The sequence below is a fragment of the Excalfactoria chinensis genome, chromosome 28 (assembly GCF_039878825.1).
Source record: "Excalfactoria chinensis isolate bCotChi1 chromosome 28, bCotChi1.hap2, whole genome shotgun sequence".
In the NCBI taxonomy this organism is placed as follows: Eukaryota; Metazoa; Chordata; class Aves; order Galliformes; family Phasianidae; genus Excalfactoria; species Excalfactoria chinensis.
The window spans coordinates 1,200,592-1,216,681 of record NC_092852.1 but is presented as its reverse complement, the minus strand read 5'-3'; the positions used below and the strand labels follow the sequence as shown (position 1 = coordinate 1,216,681).

The 16,090-nt window shown below is 62.7% G+C and overlaps 2 protein-coding genes across 3 annotated transcripts; both read left to right on the top strand.

The window, feature by feature from the left end:
- The first annotated feature begins 39 nt into the window (after positions 1-39).
- Positions 40-1,722, top strand: RPS26 (ribosomal protein S26). The gene is made up of 4 exons (XM_072358034.1): positions 40-292; positions 683-860; positions 1,378-1,508; positions 1,616-1,722. The coding sequence occupies exons 1-4, from the start codon at positions 290-292 to the stop codon at positions 1,649-1,651; spliced, it is 348 nt and encodes a 115-aa protein (XP_072214135.1). The 5' UTR covers positions 40-289; the 3' UTR covers positions 1,652-1,722.
- A 1,303-nt stretch (positions 1,723-3,025) lies between these two features.
- Positions 3,026-15,594, top strand: ERBB3 (erb-b2 receptor tyrosine kinase 3). Of its 2 annotated transcripts, none has more exons than XM_072357904.1 (28): positions 3,026-3,175; positions 5,652-5,803; positions 6,281-6,467; positions 7,123-7,248; positions 7,671-7,736; positions 7,821-7,939; positions 8,485-8,626; positions 8,720-8,833; positions 8,942-9,062; positions 9,142-9,215; positions 9,298-9,388; positions 9,849-10,048; positions 10,139-10,271; positions 10,816-10,906; positions 10,982-11,136; positions 11,244-11,297; positions 11,476-11,617; positions 11,782-11,901; positions 12,023-12,121; positions 12,201-12,386; positions 12,474-12,629; positions 13,060-13,135; positions 13,208-13,354; positions 13,443-13,540; positions 13,617-13,760; positions 13,978-14,046; positions 14,230-14,494; positions 14,834-15,594. In XM_072357904.1, the coding sequence occupies exons 1-28, from the start codon at positions 3,097-3,099 to the stop codon at positions 15,367-15,369; spliced, it is 3,942 nt and encodes a 1,313-aa protein (XP_072214005.1). In that variant the 5' UTR covers positions 3,026-3,096; the 3' UTR covers positions 15,370-15,594. The 2 variants fall into 2 exon arrangements, with proteins under 2 accessions (XP_072214005.1, XP_072214004.1); XM_072357903.1 differs by having other exon boundaries at positions 13,614-13,760.
- Positions 15,595-16,090: the final 496 nt, after the last annotated feature.

Below are 16,090 nucleotides of genomic sequence, written 5' to 3'. Positions count from 1 at the left end.
GTAGTTACATCACCCATCACGCACTGCGCGGATTCCTCCGCCGCGCGAAGGAAAAGTAGTCCCGATTCCCTCTCTCACAACCGTCCCAGGACCGGACCCGGTACCGCCCCCGTTCCCCTCCTACCCCCCAACCGAGGCCTCGTTGAAGGCCCGGAGCGGCGCTGTGGGGCGCTACGGAGGGTGTAGGGGCCTATTTCCGGGCTGTACAGGAGCCACTTCCGGGCGTAGCGCTACTATATAAAGGCGGCGGCGCGTGGCCGGGCCCTCTTCCGCCACCTCCGGGAGCGCGATGGTGAGCGGTGATGGCGGCGGAGCGGGCCGGGATGGGGCCGGAATGGGGCTGAAATGGGGCTGAAATGGGGCTGAGGGGACGAGTGGAGGCCTCGTGGGGTGTGGGATGGGGTGGGGGGGGTTGGGGATCCATAGGGAGGGGCTTTATAGGGGAAATAAGGGGGAGTGGGAAGGGGGGGGGATAAGGGATCCTTATGGGGTGGGAGGAGATTGAATGGGGGGGGATGAGGAGGTGAAGGGGTCTATGGGAGTCCCTATGGGGAGGTTTAGGGGACTATGGGAGTCTCTATGGGGAGGTTTAGGGGTCACCGCCATGATGAGCTGGGGGGGCTCACAGCAGTTCTGGGTTTGGTTTAACCCAACCCCCCCCCTCTTTTCAATCTCATCTCAGACGAAGAAAAGGAGGAATAACGGCCGGGCCAAAAAGGGCCGCGGTCACGTCCAGCCCATCCGCTGCACCAACTGCGCCCGCTGCGTCCCCAAGGATAAAGCCATCAAGAAGTTCGTCATCAGGAACATCGTGGAGGCTGCAGCTGTCAGGGACATCTCGGAGGCCAGTGTCTTCGACTGTAAGGCTGATGGGCACCAGGGGGGGCTCTGGGCTGTCATTCCCCTCCCCCCCCCCATAGGGGGCTCTGGGCTGTGGTTCTCCCCCCCCCCCCCCATAACAGGTCTGAGCCCTGAGTGGGGACTGTTGCAGCCCTATGAGTGCCCCTGGTGTCCCCTCTATGGGGGTGCTGTCCTCTCTGTGTGGATGCTGTCCCCTATATGTGGATGCTATCCCCTATATGAGGATGCTATCCCCTATATGTGGATGCTATCCCCTATATGAGGATGCTATCCCCTCTATGAGGATGCTATCCCCTCTATGAGGATGCTATCCCCTCTATGAGGATGCTATCCCCTCTATGAGGATGCTATCCCCTCTATGAGGATGCTACCCCCTCTATGAGGATGCTATCCCCTCTATGAGGATGCTATCCCCTATATGTGGATGCTATCCCCTATATGAGGATGCTGTCCCCCTAGGGCTTTACAAAGGGTGGGGGCTCACTTCTCTTTGCTCCCCCCCCCCTTTTTCTCCAGCCTATGTCCTGCCTAAGCTGTACGTGAAGCTGCATTACTGCGTCAGCTGTGCCATCCACAGTAAGGTGGTGAGGAACCGCTCACGGGAGGCCCGAAAGGACCGGACCCCCCCACCCCGCTTTAGGCCAGCGGTACGTATTGGGGTGGGGGGTCACCAGTAGGGTTGGGATCTGTTTTTAACCCCCCCCTCCCTCCTAAACCTCCTTCATCTCACTGACGTTTTGCTTTTGTGTTGCAGGGCGCAGCCCCGCGGCCCCCCCCCAAACCAATGTAAGGAGAAGAAACGTTTGGAAATGGGCTGAAAATGTCCCTAAATTCAGTCTGAATAAAGGATTTGAGACCAGACCTGGCTCTGTGCCTGTTTGTTCCATGGGGGGGGGGGGGGGGGGGGGGGGCATCTCTTTGCAGGCTGTGTGGCTGTTTGTAGGGTTCCCTGGGCTGTATTGGGGTGTAATCGGGTTATCTAGATTTACCTGTGATAGAGGCTGCTGCCCCTAGAAGGAGGGAAATGAACAAAAACAACGGCAGCAATCTAAGGAAAGAACTTATTTTACTAAATACGACTAATATTGGAATACAAGGTGACACAATATGATACAATATAACTACAACTACTATATCAAACAAGGCAGAGGAAAAGAAAGAGAGAAAAAGAGTCCCCGAGAACCAGGGGGGCCTACTGCGATCTCTAGGTGACAGGCTGGAATGTTGCTGATAGAGGGAGACGGCAGGGATGGAGCGCTCCAAAGCGATAGACAGAGCGAAAAGAGGGACGTTCCAGCCTGGGAGTGAGATTATATGTGTGTCCTCCTCCTCTGGTGATTCGTCTCTGGCCGCGTCGTCCCCTGGGATATGTAGTTTCCTCCAAGAGCTGAGTACTCGGGATGCTGCCATTCCACAGATGTGGAGCATGAACCTTCCACACTTCCACATACCCTGTTACACTTCTGCATACCCTGTTACACTTCCACATACCCTGTTACACTTCCATATACCCTCGGTTACACTTCCACATACCCTCGATTACACTTCCGTATGCCATTAACACCTACACTTTCTTATACCACCAAAACAGTTTACCGCTATTTGTACCCTCAGTTAACGATTCACACCGCACACGATGTCATGATGTAGAATATTGACAGCACAAAACCATGACATGGGGGGGTTCCCACCCCCCTCATTGAAGGGAGCAGTTGCTCTTTTCTCCCTCTGCAGGGATAATTGGAGGGTGGGGGGGGGGTTTGCTGTGCCCTACCGGGGTTGTCCTATATGATCCTGCCCTGTATGTAGTGCACGGTGTTACCTGGTGGGGGGGGGCAGCGCTGGGTGCAGGTGAGCGGGGTGTTGTGGGGAGGGGGCGGGGTCTGCGATGTGTTGTGCTGCGGGTGGGGACTCGCTCTGGATCCTGCTCAGCTCAGGGCGGGGTTGAACAACCTGACCTTCCTTCCCCCCCCCCCCCAAAACATCCAGGGTCCGGACACCCCCCCCCCCCCCCCGCGTTATGGGGGGGCTGCGGAAGGACCCGGCCTCCACCGGGGGGTGTCCGGGAGCCGTGCGGGGTCCCCGGCTGTCGCCGTCCCGCGGCTTTGGGGCCGCCCCCGCTCCGCCCCACCCGGCCCAGCCCGTCCCGCCCCGGCGGCCCCGAGCCAGGTGCATTCCCCCCGCCGCGCCCGGGCACGCCGCAGCCGCCGGGCGCCGCTCGGAGACGCTCCGAGGATGCCCCGGTTCCGCGCGTTGCAATGCGCGGTTCTACTACTGTTGCTCCTCAGCCCCGCGCCCGGCTCCGGTCAGGCAGGTGAGAACCGCACCGGGAGCGGGGTCTGCACCGGCGGTGGGTGTGCGGGGCAGCGGGGCTCCGGGAGCGGTGCGGGGCACCGGCAGAGCTCGGGGTTACCGGCAACGCTCGGAGCACCGGGAATCTGGGAGCTCTGCGCCGTTGAAGGGTCCCGGGACGTCCCGGTTCCCGGTCCCTGCGCTCCGTTCTCAATGCCGCGACCCCGGAAAAACCCCGCACCCGGGGCTGAGGGGGGTCCGCTCCCGGTAAAGCCCTTCAGGTCCCTCCGCAGCCCTTCCTCGGCCGAACCCCCCCCCCCTTCAACTTCTCCGTCCTTCCCTTGCGGCACCTGCAGCCCCCGCAGCTCCGCGGATATTTCGGGCCGCACCGGGACGGTTGGAGGCGACCGGAGCCTTCCCGGCCCCCCCCACGGTGCCGAACCGGGGTACGGGTAACCGGGCCGGCGGTTCCCGGAAGGCCGGGCAGAACCCGGGTGTTGTTTTTCAACCCCAAAAGGAAAACACGGAGGGCAGAGGGCGGGGGTGGGGCCGCCCCAGGTGCGGCGAACGTGCGGGGAGCGAAGCGGGAGGGGCTGCGGCCGCGGCCATGTGCTGCGGGAGCGGCGCGGGGTGGGCGCGACGTCGGGGGGACGCGAGGACCGAGATCCGCACCGGAACCACCGGGCTGTTCTATTGGGGCAACGTGGGTCCCGACTCCCCCCCCCCTTCCCCGGCACCCACCGATGGCCGCACCGCCCCTCCAGCCCCCCCCCACCCTCCAAAACCCCGCGTTCATCCCCCCCCTCCCCACCTCCACCCTCCGGTCCCAACTCAGAGCCGCTTTGTTCCCCCACGCACACAGCCCCCTTTGTGCCGCCCGCGGGGTCGGGGGCGGAAGGTCGGGTCCCCCCCACCCCCCCCCCGGCTCCGTTCCGTTCCTTCGGCCCCTCCCGCCGCGCTATTCCTGGCCGAGGGGCCGTCGGGGCGCGCAGATAGCGGCGTTCCGGAGCTGCCGTCGGGCTCAGTGCGCTGATAACGCCGCGCTGCCGCCTCCCCCCAACCCCCCCCCCGCCCTGGGCAGGTGCACGGGGGGGGTCCCTCTAAGGGGGGGGGGGGACACCTCCAAAGCACCGCGTGTTCCCCGCAGCTCTGAGCCCACCCCGGGACCCCCATTGCCGGCTGTGGGGGCTCCATCACCGCGACGTCGGGGCTGCGGCCGCGCCCCCCACAGCTGAGGCCTTTTTATAGCCCCTTCCCATGGAAATAGCTTCGGCCTCGAGAGGGATGTGGGGAGGGGGGGCAGGCGGGGGGGCTGCTGCTGAGGCTGCTGCTATACCCCCCCCCCCCCCGCGCTGCACTGAGCTGTGTCCGTCCTCTGCAACCCCCCCGGGGGCGCGGGCCCTTATCCACCCCCTGTGCCGGCACAGACAAAGCGCCCATTGAACGCCCCGTGCGCCCCCCCCCCCCCCCCCCCCCTTCATCGCGGGTCTGAGTCACGTCTGGGTCCGAGCTGAGCCCCCCGGGGGTGCACGGCCTCCCCCCGCCCCCCCCCCCCATCTCCAACCCCGCCGCCTTTTGGGGGCTCCGCTCCCCCCCCGCTCCACAATCAGCGCTTTGTGCCGATGCGGGGAGGGGGCCCGGTGCACAAAGAGGCACAAAGAGGCCCTGTGCGCCCCGTCGGGATGGGGGGGGGGGGGGGAAGGCAGGGAATCATTAACCCTGGGGCTGTTGGGGGGGGGCCGGGTCCGAAGTCCGGGTGTGTGTGTGTGGGGGGGGGGCACTGCCCGCAGCGCCCGCATTGCGCAATCCTCGCTAGTCCGGTTCGGGTGGTGCGTGGGGAGGGGCGGGGATGGGGCCGTGGGAGGGGGACGGGGCCAAAGGGGAGGACAATGCTAAGGGGGGGGGGGGGGACGACACGAGGGGGGCACCGCCGTGGTCACTGTTGAGGGGGGGGGACAGGGACGTGTGGGAAGGATGGGGTCGTTTAGGAGGGGATAGGAGCAATGCGATGGGATGTGTTGGTTAGGAAGGGGTGTGAGCGTGGTGTGGGGACACCGTTGGGGTTGGGGACACTATTAGGTTAGGGACGCTGTGGGGTTTGGGGTGTTAGGGTTGGGGACACTGTGGGGATGGAGGTGCTGTGGGGTTGGGGACAGTGTTGGAGTTGAGGACACTATTAGGTGTGGGGACACTGCTGGGGTTGGGGACACTGTGGGGTTGGGGGCTCTATTAGATTAAGGACACTGTGGGGTTGGGGCACTGTGGGGACAGGGACGTTGTGGGGTTGGGGACACCAGTGAGGTTGTGAACACTATTAAGTTAGGGACAGTATTGGATTGGGGATGCTATTGGGGTTGGGGATGCTATGGGGTTAGGGTTGCTGTGAGGTTGGGGACATTATTGGATTAGAGATGCCATTGGGGTTGGGGATGCTGTTGGGCTGGGGATGCCACATTTGGGGTGCTGTGCCCTCCAGCTGTGCCCCCCCCCCCCCCCAGTGTGTGCAGGGACACTGAACGGGCTGAGTGTGACGGGCGACGCGCAGCACCAGTACCGAACGCTGCACAAAATGTACAACAACTGCGAGATCGTGATGGGCAACCTGGAGATCGTCCTCATTGACCACGCACAGGACCTCTCCTTCCTGCAGGTGAAGGGGGGGGGTGGACAGGAACAACCCACAGCCACCCTCCACTGTGGGATTGTGGGGGTGAAGTATCCCCATCTCCATCCTATCTCCATCCCATTTCCATCCCATCTCCGTCCCATCTCCGTCCCATCTCCGTCCCATCTCCGTCCCATCTCCGTCCCATCATCCCATCATCCCATCATCCCATCATCCCATCATCCCATCATCCCATCCCCATCTCCATCCCCATCTCCATCCCCATCTCCATCCCCATCTCCATCCCCATCTCCATCCCCATCCCCATCTCCATCCCCATCTCCATCCCCATCTCCATCCCCATCTCCATCCCCATCTCCATCCCCATCCCCATCCCCATCTCCATCCCCATCTCCATCCCCATCTCCATCCCATCCCCATCCCCATCCCCATCCCATCTCCATCCCATCCCATCTCCATCCCATCTCCATCTCCATCCCCATCCCATCTCCATCCCTGCAGACCATCCGGGAGGTGACAGGTTACATCCTGATTGCCATGAACGTTTTCTCCACGCTGCCTCTTCGCAACCTTCGTGTCATCCGCGGGACTCAGTTCTATGACGAGAAATACGCTCTCTTTGTGCTGCTCAACTACAACCCCAACACCACTCATGCTCTGCGCCAACTGGGCCTCAACCGCCTCACAGGTGGGGGGGCTTCATCCCTGTCAGCCCCACAGCTGCTTGGGGCCAACCCCATCCCCATCGAGGTCCCTGTCCTGCAGTAGGGCTGTGCCCCACGGTCCCCATTGTGGGGTGTTGCCATCCGTGTGTGCCCCATGGTTCCCATCCTGGTGTGCTGTCCCTGGTGCCCCGTGGTCCTCCATCCCATAGCAATGCTTTGTTCCCAGTGTCCCCATCCATGTGGACCCCATCCCAGTTGTTCCCCACCCCAGTGTAGTGCTGTGTCCCCATTGTCCCCATCCCTGTGGTCCCCATCTCTGTGGTCCCCCATCCCATAGCAGTGCCACGGCCCCTTTGTCCCCATCCCAATGGTCCCCCATCCCTGTGGTCTCCACCCCATAGCGCTGCCATCCCCCTATACCCTATTGTCCCCATCCCAAGGTGATGCTGTCCCCTCCATGATCCCCACCCCACTGTCCCCCCCCACCATGCTGCCCCATGGTCCCCCTCTGCCCACCCCATGGCTGTGCCATCCCTGTGCCCCATTTTCCCCACCCCAGAGCGCACCATAATGAAGCAGTGCCATCCTCCATGTCCCTCCCCGCCCAGCAATGCCATCCCATAGGGCAGGGAGGGGGAAGGGGGGGCACAGCTCAATGCCCACCGCTGCTCCCCATAGAGATCCTGGCAGGTGGTGTCTATATTGAGAAGAACGAGCAGCTGTGCCACGTGGACACGGTGGAGTGGAGGGACATCATGAGGGACCCCCGGCTGGAGCCCGTGGTGGGGGACAACGGCAGAGCATGTGAGTGGGGCACCCCCCCCCCCAATGACCCCTTACCCCATATAGACCCCATACTGACCCCACAACCCATACAGACACCACAAGACCCCACACAGACCCCACAACCCATACAGACCTAACCCTTCTCCACACTGACCCCATACTCCACACTGATCCCACATTGACCCTCCAGACCCCAGACCCTAACCTTTCTCCACATTGACCCCAAAACCCACAGTGACTCCATGGACCCCCCCAGACCCCACACACCCCACAGTGACCCCACACTGATCCCTAATCCCCACACTGACCCTCCCTTCCCCACACTGACCCCATACCCCACACAGACCCTACCCTAACCCTAACCGTACCCCACACTGACCCCACAGACCCCCCCCCTCCAACCCCACACCCCACTGACCCCACTGTGCTCTGTCCCATAGGTGCCCCATGCCATGAGAGCTGTGGAGGGCACTGTTGGGGGCCAGGCCCTGAGGACTGCCAGCAGTGTAAGTACCTGGGGTGGCTGTAGGGAGGTAATGGGGGGGTTATGGGGTGCTGCCCCCCACCCAACTCACCCCCTCTCCCCACAGTGACAAAGACCATCTGTGCACCGCAGTGCAACGGGCGCTGCTTTGGGCGGGCACCCAATGAATGCTGCCATGAGGAGTGTGCAGGGGGGTGCACCGGGCCCCTCCAAACCCATTGCTTCGTATGTAACCCCCCCTCCCACCCCCCCATCCCATCCCGGCCCCATCCCCCCACTGCCCATCCGTCCCTCCTTCTGTTTGTCCATCCTCTGTGTCAGTCTGTCTGTCTGCCCCTCTATAGGGTGGGGGTCCTGTCTGTGTGTCCGTCTTTCTGTCCATGGGTGGGGAGGGCACCCAGCTGTGCACCCAGGGGTGGGCCTGGGGCAGTGCTCTGTCCGTCCCTCTGTCTGTCTGTCCCTTTATCCTTCTTTCTGTCCATCCCTCTCTCCCTCCATCTCCTGTCCCCATCCATCCGTCTGTCTGTCCTTTCTCCTTCCTTCCGTCCGTCCTTCTGTCCCTCTATTTATCCCTCTGTCCCTCCATCCTTCTGTCCCTCCATCCATTCATTTACCCATCTATCTGTCCCTTTGTCCTTCCTTCCGTCCATCTCTTTCCATCCCTCCACCTCTCTCCCCCTTCATCCCTCTGTTTCCCTCCCTGTCCATCCCTCTGTCCGTCCCTCTGTCCATCTGCCCACCCAACACCTCATTTCCCCCCCCCTCCCCAGGCATGCCGACACTTCAATGACAGCGGTGCCTGCGTCCCCCTGTGCCCTCAGCCCCTCATCTACAACAAACTGACCTTCCAGCTGGAACCCAACCCCGACACCAAGTACCAGTACGGCAGCGTCTGCGTGCGGAGCTGCCCCCGTGAGCAGGGCAAAGGGAGGGGGGGCACGGAGGGGTTTTGGGGTGGGTTAATGGGGAGGGTGGGTCTGAGTGAGCCCCCAACTCCCACCATAGATAACTTCGTGGTGGATCAGAGCTCGTGTGTTCGTGCCTGCCCCAGCAACAAGATGGAGGTGGAGAAGAACGGGTTGAAGATGTGCGAGCCGTGCGCCGGGCTGTGCCCTAAAGGTGTGGGGATGTGTGGGGCTAAAGGAGGAGGATGGATGGGGAGGGGGGTGTAGGATGTGCTGGTATCTTATGTTATCTTATGGTTCTTCCCCCCCCATCCAAAATCAGCCTGTGAAGGCACCGGTGCTGGCAGCCATTACCAAACAGTGGACTCCAGCAACATCGACAGCTTTGTGAACTGCACTAAGATCCTGGGCAACCTGGACTTCCTCATCACCGGCCTGGAGGGGTGAGTAGGGGTTAGTGTGTGTGTGTGGGGGGGCCTTGTGTTCCCCCCCCCCCCCCCACTGACAGCCTTGGCCCCACAGGGATCCCTGGCGCAACATCTCAGCTCTGGACCCTGAGAAGCTGAACGTGTTCCGCACGGTGCGGGAGATCACAGGTGGGAGTGGAGCTGGTGGGGGGGGGAGCAGAGCATTGGGACCCCCCCCCCCACATCCCCTGACCCTCCCCACCCCCCTCAGGGTACCTCAACATCCAGTCGTGGCCAAAGCACATGCACAACTTCAGCGTCTTCTCCAACCTGGAGACCATTGGGGGACGGAGCCTCTACAAGTGAGACCCCCCCTCTTTCCCACCCCCCTGTCCCCCATTGGTCCCTGTGTCCCTCCTCCACTCATCCTTGCTGCTCTCTGGCTTCCCCCTCTTCCTTCATCCCACCATTTCCCCTTTGTGTCCCTCTGCTGTGCATCCCCCATCACCCCTTTGGCATCCTGCACCCCCCCGTGGTCCCCTCGTGGTCCCACATCCCCCATCCCACTGTTTCCCCTTTCTCCCCCCTTCACACATCTATCATCCCCTTCTGCCTCATCCCTTGCATTCCTCTGTCCCCCCCAATCCCTGCACCCCACTGCCCCCATATCCCCACATCCCTCAGTTTCACCTCCCCTTCTTCCACATCCCTGCATCCCACTCTTATCAAACAATTCCTGCCTCCCACCTTTGTGCGTCCCCCTCCCCATACCCCCATATCCCCTCACCATCCCTCCCCCTGACCCCCTCCTGCCCCCAACAGCCGGGGTTTCTCCCTTCTCATCATGAAGAACGACAACGTGACGTCCTTGGGGATGCGTTCCCTGCGGGAGGTGAGTGCAGGACGGGTTTACATCACCGAGAACCGCCGTCTGTGTTACCTGCACACCGTGCAATGGGCTGCTCTATCCCGGCGCCGATCCGACCTGGACATCCGTAACAACAAACCACGTGGCAAATGCCGTGAGTTGGAGGGGTTGAGGGGGCAGTATAGGGTGGGATTAGGGGTCTGGGGGCTGTGTGCTGACCGCTACCTTTGTGTCGTTCCTGCAGAGCAAGAGGGGAAGGTGTGCGACCCGCTGTGCTCTGCTGATGGCTGCTGGGGGCCCGGCCCTGCTCAGTGCCTGTCCTGCCGACACTACAGCCGCCGTGGGGTCTGCGTGGAGTCCTGCAGCTTCACCCAGGGGTGAGTGGGGATGGGGGGCGGTGGGACACGTTGGGGTGTGATGGAGGCCATAGGGGGCACTCGGATCAGACGGAAGCCATGGGGGACAATGGGGTGTGATGGAGGTTATAGGGGGCAGTGAGATCAGATGGAGGCCATGGGGGGACAGTGGGGTGTGATGGAGGCCATAGGGAGCATTGGGGTGTGATGGACCCCATGGGGAGTCATTGGGATTGGACAGAGTCCATGGAGGGCATTGGTGTATGATGGAGGCCATAGGGGGCACTGGGATCAGATGGACTCTATAGGGGATATTGGGGTGTGATGGAGGCCATAGTGGGCATTGGGATCAGATGGGGACATTGGGATGTGATGGACTCCATAGGGGGTCATTGGGATTGGACAGAACCCATAGGAGGCATCAGGGTGTGATAGACCCCATAAAAAGCATTGGGGTGGGTCAGACCCCATAGAGACTATGAGGGTGGAATGGACCCCATGGAGGAAGCCAGGGTGGGTCGTCCCCCGGGGGGTGCTCAGTGCTGACCCCCACCCCATCCCACAGTGAGACACGGGAGTTCGCCGAAGGGACCGAATGCTTCGAGTGCCACCCGGAGTGCGAGCGTGTGGAGGGTGGCATCACCTGCAATGGCTCAGTATGGCATGGAGAGGGGTGGGGGGGACAGCAGGGACACCCCCTGGGTGCTCACCCCCCCCTCCCTGCTCTATAGGGTGCTGATACTTGCACCCGCTGTGCCCATTACCGTGATGGACCCCACTGCGTGGAGCGCTGCCCCGAAGGCATCTTGGGTGAGCGCGGCCCCATCTACAAATACCCGGACAGCAGCCAGGAGTGTCGGCCCTGCCATGAGAACTGCACCCGTGGGTGTGTGGGGGGAATGGGGGCAATGGAGAGGGAATGGAGGAGAATGGGAAGCCATGGGGGGCTGTGTGGTGCATGGTTCACCCCCCTCTGCTTCCCCCCATCCCCAGATGCACAGGGCCACTGCTGCGGGACTGCCTGGGGGATGCACTGCCCAGTGCCAGGTATGGGGTCTCTATGGGGACTGGGGGGTTCCTTTTGCTGTGCTGTGCCACTTGGGGCTGTTCCCTGCCCTTTTGGGCTCTCAGTGCCCCCCTCCTGGCTGTGCTGTCTCCCTGCTGTGGGGCACAGCTGTGGGGTGGATGGCACCAGAGCTGAACCCCATCCCCCCCGCACACCCAGGAGAGCCCCTACAGTGATCGCAGTGCTGGTGGTCGGAGGGCTCTTCCTCTTCTGCTCCTGCGTCCTGCTCTCCCTGCTCTATTGGCGTGGCAAGAAGATCCAGAAGAAGCGGGCGATGCGGCGCTACCTGGAGCGGGGTGAGGTGAGTGGTAGGGGGTCCAACAGGCAGGGGGTGCCCACCTCCATCCATCCCTTCCTGCACCCATCTGTGTCCACTTCCCATCTGTCCCCATCAGTCCTCATCCCTGTCTGCTTCCACCCCCATCCTTCTCTCTGTGCCCATCTCTGGCCCCACTCCCCCTGCAGAGCCTGGAGCCGCTGGACCCCAGTGAGAAGGCCAACAAGGTGCTGGCTCGCATCTTCAAGGAGACGGAGCTGAAGAGGCTGAAGGTGTTGGGCTCAGGAGTGTTTGGCACCGTGCACAAGGTGAGGGGGGCTCAGTGGTGGTGGTGGGGGGCGCAGTGGTGGTGGTGGGGGGCTCAGCAGAGCCGGTCACAGCACTCACATCCCACCCTCATCTCACCCCTCTCCTCATCTCACCCAATAGGGCATCTGGATCCCGGATGGTGACTCCATCAAGATCCCAGTGAGCATCAAAGTGATCCAGGACTGGAGCGGGCAGCAGTCCTTCCATTCCGTCACCGATGTAAGTCTGGCTCTGTGCCCCCTCCCCGCTGCCCACTGCCCTCCTGACTGATGGCTGACCTTCCCCCCCTCCCCCTCAGCACATGTTGGCCATTGGCAGCTTGGACCACGCTTACATCGTGCGGCTGCTGGGCATCTGCCCCGGCCCCCAGCTGCAGTTGGTGACGCAGCTGCTGCCATTGGGCTCCTTGCTCGACTACGTGCGCAAAAACCGGGGCAGCATCAGCCCTCAGCTGCTGCTCAACTGGTGTGTGCAGGTGGCCAAGGTGAGAGCTGGGCTGTGGGTGGGGGTGGTGGGAGGGTCCTCCCGTTGCCCCCCCACCCTGCCGTGCTGACCCCCACCCCGTACATAGGGGATGTATTACCTGGAGGAGCATTGCATGGTGCACCGCAACCTGGCGGCGCGCAACGTGCTGCTCAAGTCACCCAGCCAGGCGCAGGTGGCCGACTTTGGCATCGCTGATCTGCTCTACCCTGATGACAAGAAGTACTTCTACAATGAGGTCAAGGTGGGACCCCGTATCACTGCTGCTCTGTGCCCCATGCCACGGGTCCCCCCCGCTCTGTGTGTGCCCCCCGAATCCCATCCCATAGGGCAGCTCCCATCTGGATGTCCCCAGTACCTGTGTGCCATGTTCTGTGTGTCCCCAGTGCCCCCACGTGCACCTCTGTGTGTCCCCTAAACCTTCTCTCGATCCACCCCTGTATGTTCCCCCCATCCCAAGGTCTGTCCCTACGCCCCCCCAGCCCCTCACCCCCACCCCACACACCCAGATGGGTCTGTTCCCATGTCCTCCAGCCCCCAACCCCCCAGGTCTATCCCCACACCTCCCAGCCCCTCACCTCCCTGTTCCATCCCCATATCCCCCAACCCCTCGCCCCCCTCTTCCCACCCCAGGTCTGCCCCGTAGCCCATCACACCCCCTGACCCCCTTTCAGACACCCATTAAGTGGATGGCGCTGGAGAGCATCCATTTCGGGAAGTACACGCACCAGAGTGATGTGTGGAGCTACGGTGAGCACAGCCCCCCTACCCCTCTCCAGGCCCCCCCCCCTCCAGCCCTGTGCTCACATTGCTGCCCCCCAGGAGTGACGCTGTGGGAGATGATGACCTTTGGGGCTGAGCCATATGCTGGGATCCGCTTGCCAGAGGTTCCCGACCTGCTGGAGAAAGGCGAGCGGCTCCCACAGCCCCACATCTGCACCATCGACGTCTACATGGTGATGGTGAAATGTGAGTGGGGGGCGCTGTCTTGGCAATAGGGGAAGGGGAGGCTGCCCAAGGCCCCCACCCCACCATCACCCTCTCTGGTTGCCCCCAGGCTGGATGATCGATGAGAACATCCGCCCCACCTTCAAGGAGCTGGCCAATGAGTTCACCCGCATGGCGCGCGACCCCCCCCGCTACCTGGTCATCAAGGTGGGTGAGAGCCCCCCCATCTCAACCCCTTTAGGTTGGGATCCCACAGCCCCTCATGTGCCCGTCCCCACAGCAGGAAAGTGGGGCCGTGCCGCCTGCTGAGCCCCCCACCCTGAGCGACAAGGAGCTGGATGAGATGGAGACGCTGGAGCTGGAGGAGGAGGAGCTGGATGTGTCCTTCGGCCTCTGCCCCCCCCGGCCACGGGGCAGCTGCACCCGGGTGAGCCTCCTACTCTCCCCCCCCCCCCCACCCTGGGGCCCCTGATGTGGTCTGGCTGCATCCTGGGCATGGGGTCCTGTGATGTGCTATGGGGCAGATTGTGGGTCTGGGGTCCTCTGTGGCTCCCCTAAGCCATCACCCCAGTGGGACCCCAGCCCCATTACCACAATGGTTAATGGCCCAGCTTGGTGCCAACCCCCCCCATGTTCCCCCACAGAGTCCCAGCCTGCTGAGCCCTCCAGCTGGATACATCCCAATGAACCAGCCTGGCCTTGGCAGCCGACAGGTACCTGGAGGGGTAGGGAGGAGAAAGAGAAGGGTTTGGGTTGCATTGCATTCCATCGCATTGCAGTGGATTTCATCTCATTTCAATTCATTTTATTTCATTGCCTTGGGGTTGGGCTCAGGGGTGGGAGGGGTCTCCCTCTCCCCCCTCCCCCCCCTCCCCAATCACTGCCATGTCCCACAGGGCACTGGGACGCGTCCACCACGCCGCAGCCGCCAGGAATCTGTGGGGAGGACGGTATCAGAATCATCAGAGGGTCGGGGCACGGCCTCAGAGCTGGACCTGGCCGAGGGGCTGTCGCTGTCTGGCAGCCTCTGCCGCAGCCTCCGCTCCAGGGGGGACAGTGCTTACCTGTCCCAGAGGGAGAGCTTCCCCCCCCCACCCCCCAGCTCTGAGGGCAGCGAGGAGGACGCCAATGGCTACGTTACACCCAGCTGCGCCGGACGGGGTGAGGGTCCCAGCTCCAGGGTCTCATTCCCAATTGTGAAGGGTCCCTTCCCAGCAGGGTTTGGGATGTGGGGGGGGTGGTCTCTCCTTGCAGAGCATCTGGGGGGTTCCCATAGGTTGGGGGGTTTTTGTTCCCAGAACTGAGTTTGGGGTTCCATCTTTGCAGGGTGGGGGTTGGAGGGCTCAGCATTAGGATGGAGGGCTGGGTGGTTCCTTCCCCAAACCCCTTCCCCATACCCATTGGTGGCACAGCAGAGCCCCCTGGGACTCAGCCCCAGTCCTGTGGGCAGAGTGGGGAGATCTGGAGGGGCACAGCCACTGTCTGACCTCCACTCCACAGAACCCAATGGGGGCTCAGTACCGGAGCTGGAGGAGGAGTACGAGTACATGAACCGGCAGCCTGGAGCCCCCCTACAAGCCCCCCCACCACGGCCAGCGTCGCTGGAGGAGCTGGGCTACGAATACATGGAGGTGGGCTCAGAGCTGGGCAGCCCCACAGGGCCCTCCCTGGGCCGTGGGGAGGAGGAGGAGGACTACGAGTACATGAACAAGCAGCCGCGGCTGAGCCGCTCGCTGGGCAACATGGTGGGGGGGCCGGGACCCCGGCATGAGGGCTGCCCCCCCCGACACGACGGCTACACCGACATGCGGCCTGGGGAGCCCACCCCGGCCCCACCTGAGGAGCAGGGCTACGAGGAGATGGAGGCAGTGTTGGCCCCACGTGGCCCTCCTTGCCCCGGCTGCCGCAGCCCCCCCGGACCCCCCCCGACCTGCATGAAGCCCCTTCGCAGCCTGGAGGCCTCAGACTGCGCCTTTGACAACCCCGACTACTGGCACAGCCGCCTCTTTGCTAAGGTGGATGCCCAGCGGACGTAGGGACCCCCCCCCAATGCTGTTTACACTGGATATGAAGGATCACCCCCTCCCCACACTGGTGCTGGATGGAGGAGGGCATGAGACACCAAGCCCTGTGGGGCACATGAAGAATGGGACTGAGGGGAGGGCAGACCTGCCTGGGTTTGGGGCTGATCCTGAACCCCCCATTATAGGAGGGGGGGTTTGGAGCCCTCCCCACTGCCATCCCCAGGGCTATTCCCAGCATCCCCCCCTCCCCGCGGTGCTCCCCATGTGCAGGGCTGCAGCAGCAGGCCCTGGTTGGGGTCGGGGTCCCTGCTTTTGGGGTCCCTGCTTTTGGGGTCCCTGCTTTGGGGTTGGGGCCCTACCTGTGGGGTTGGGGTCCTCCCAGCTGCTGCGGATGGAGGCCCAGCTTCTCTTTGCTTCCCGCATGGGATGGATTGAAGGGTAACTCGGCCTGCAGGCTGGGCTAACCCAGCACCCAACGGGGCTCTATGGGTCAGGCCTGGGCCGTGCCCGTAGGCCCCGTAGAGGCCTTGTCAATGCACTACGGGCACCTCCCCGCTCTCAGGAAGGGAGTCGAGTCTCGTTTGTGAACGTTAATAAACACGACTGGAATAGAACCGGGATAGAACCGGCTGCTGATGTGTGATAATGGGGGGGGTGGTTAGAGACCTCGACCTGCGCCCGCCGCCCCCAACGCAACCATTTTACTTCCGCCATCCCTCGGAATCAACCACTT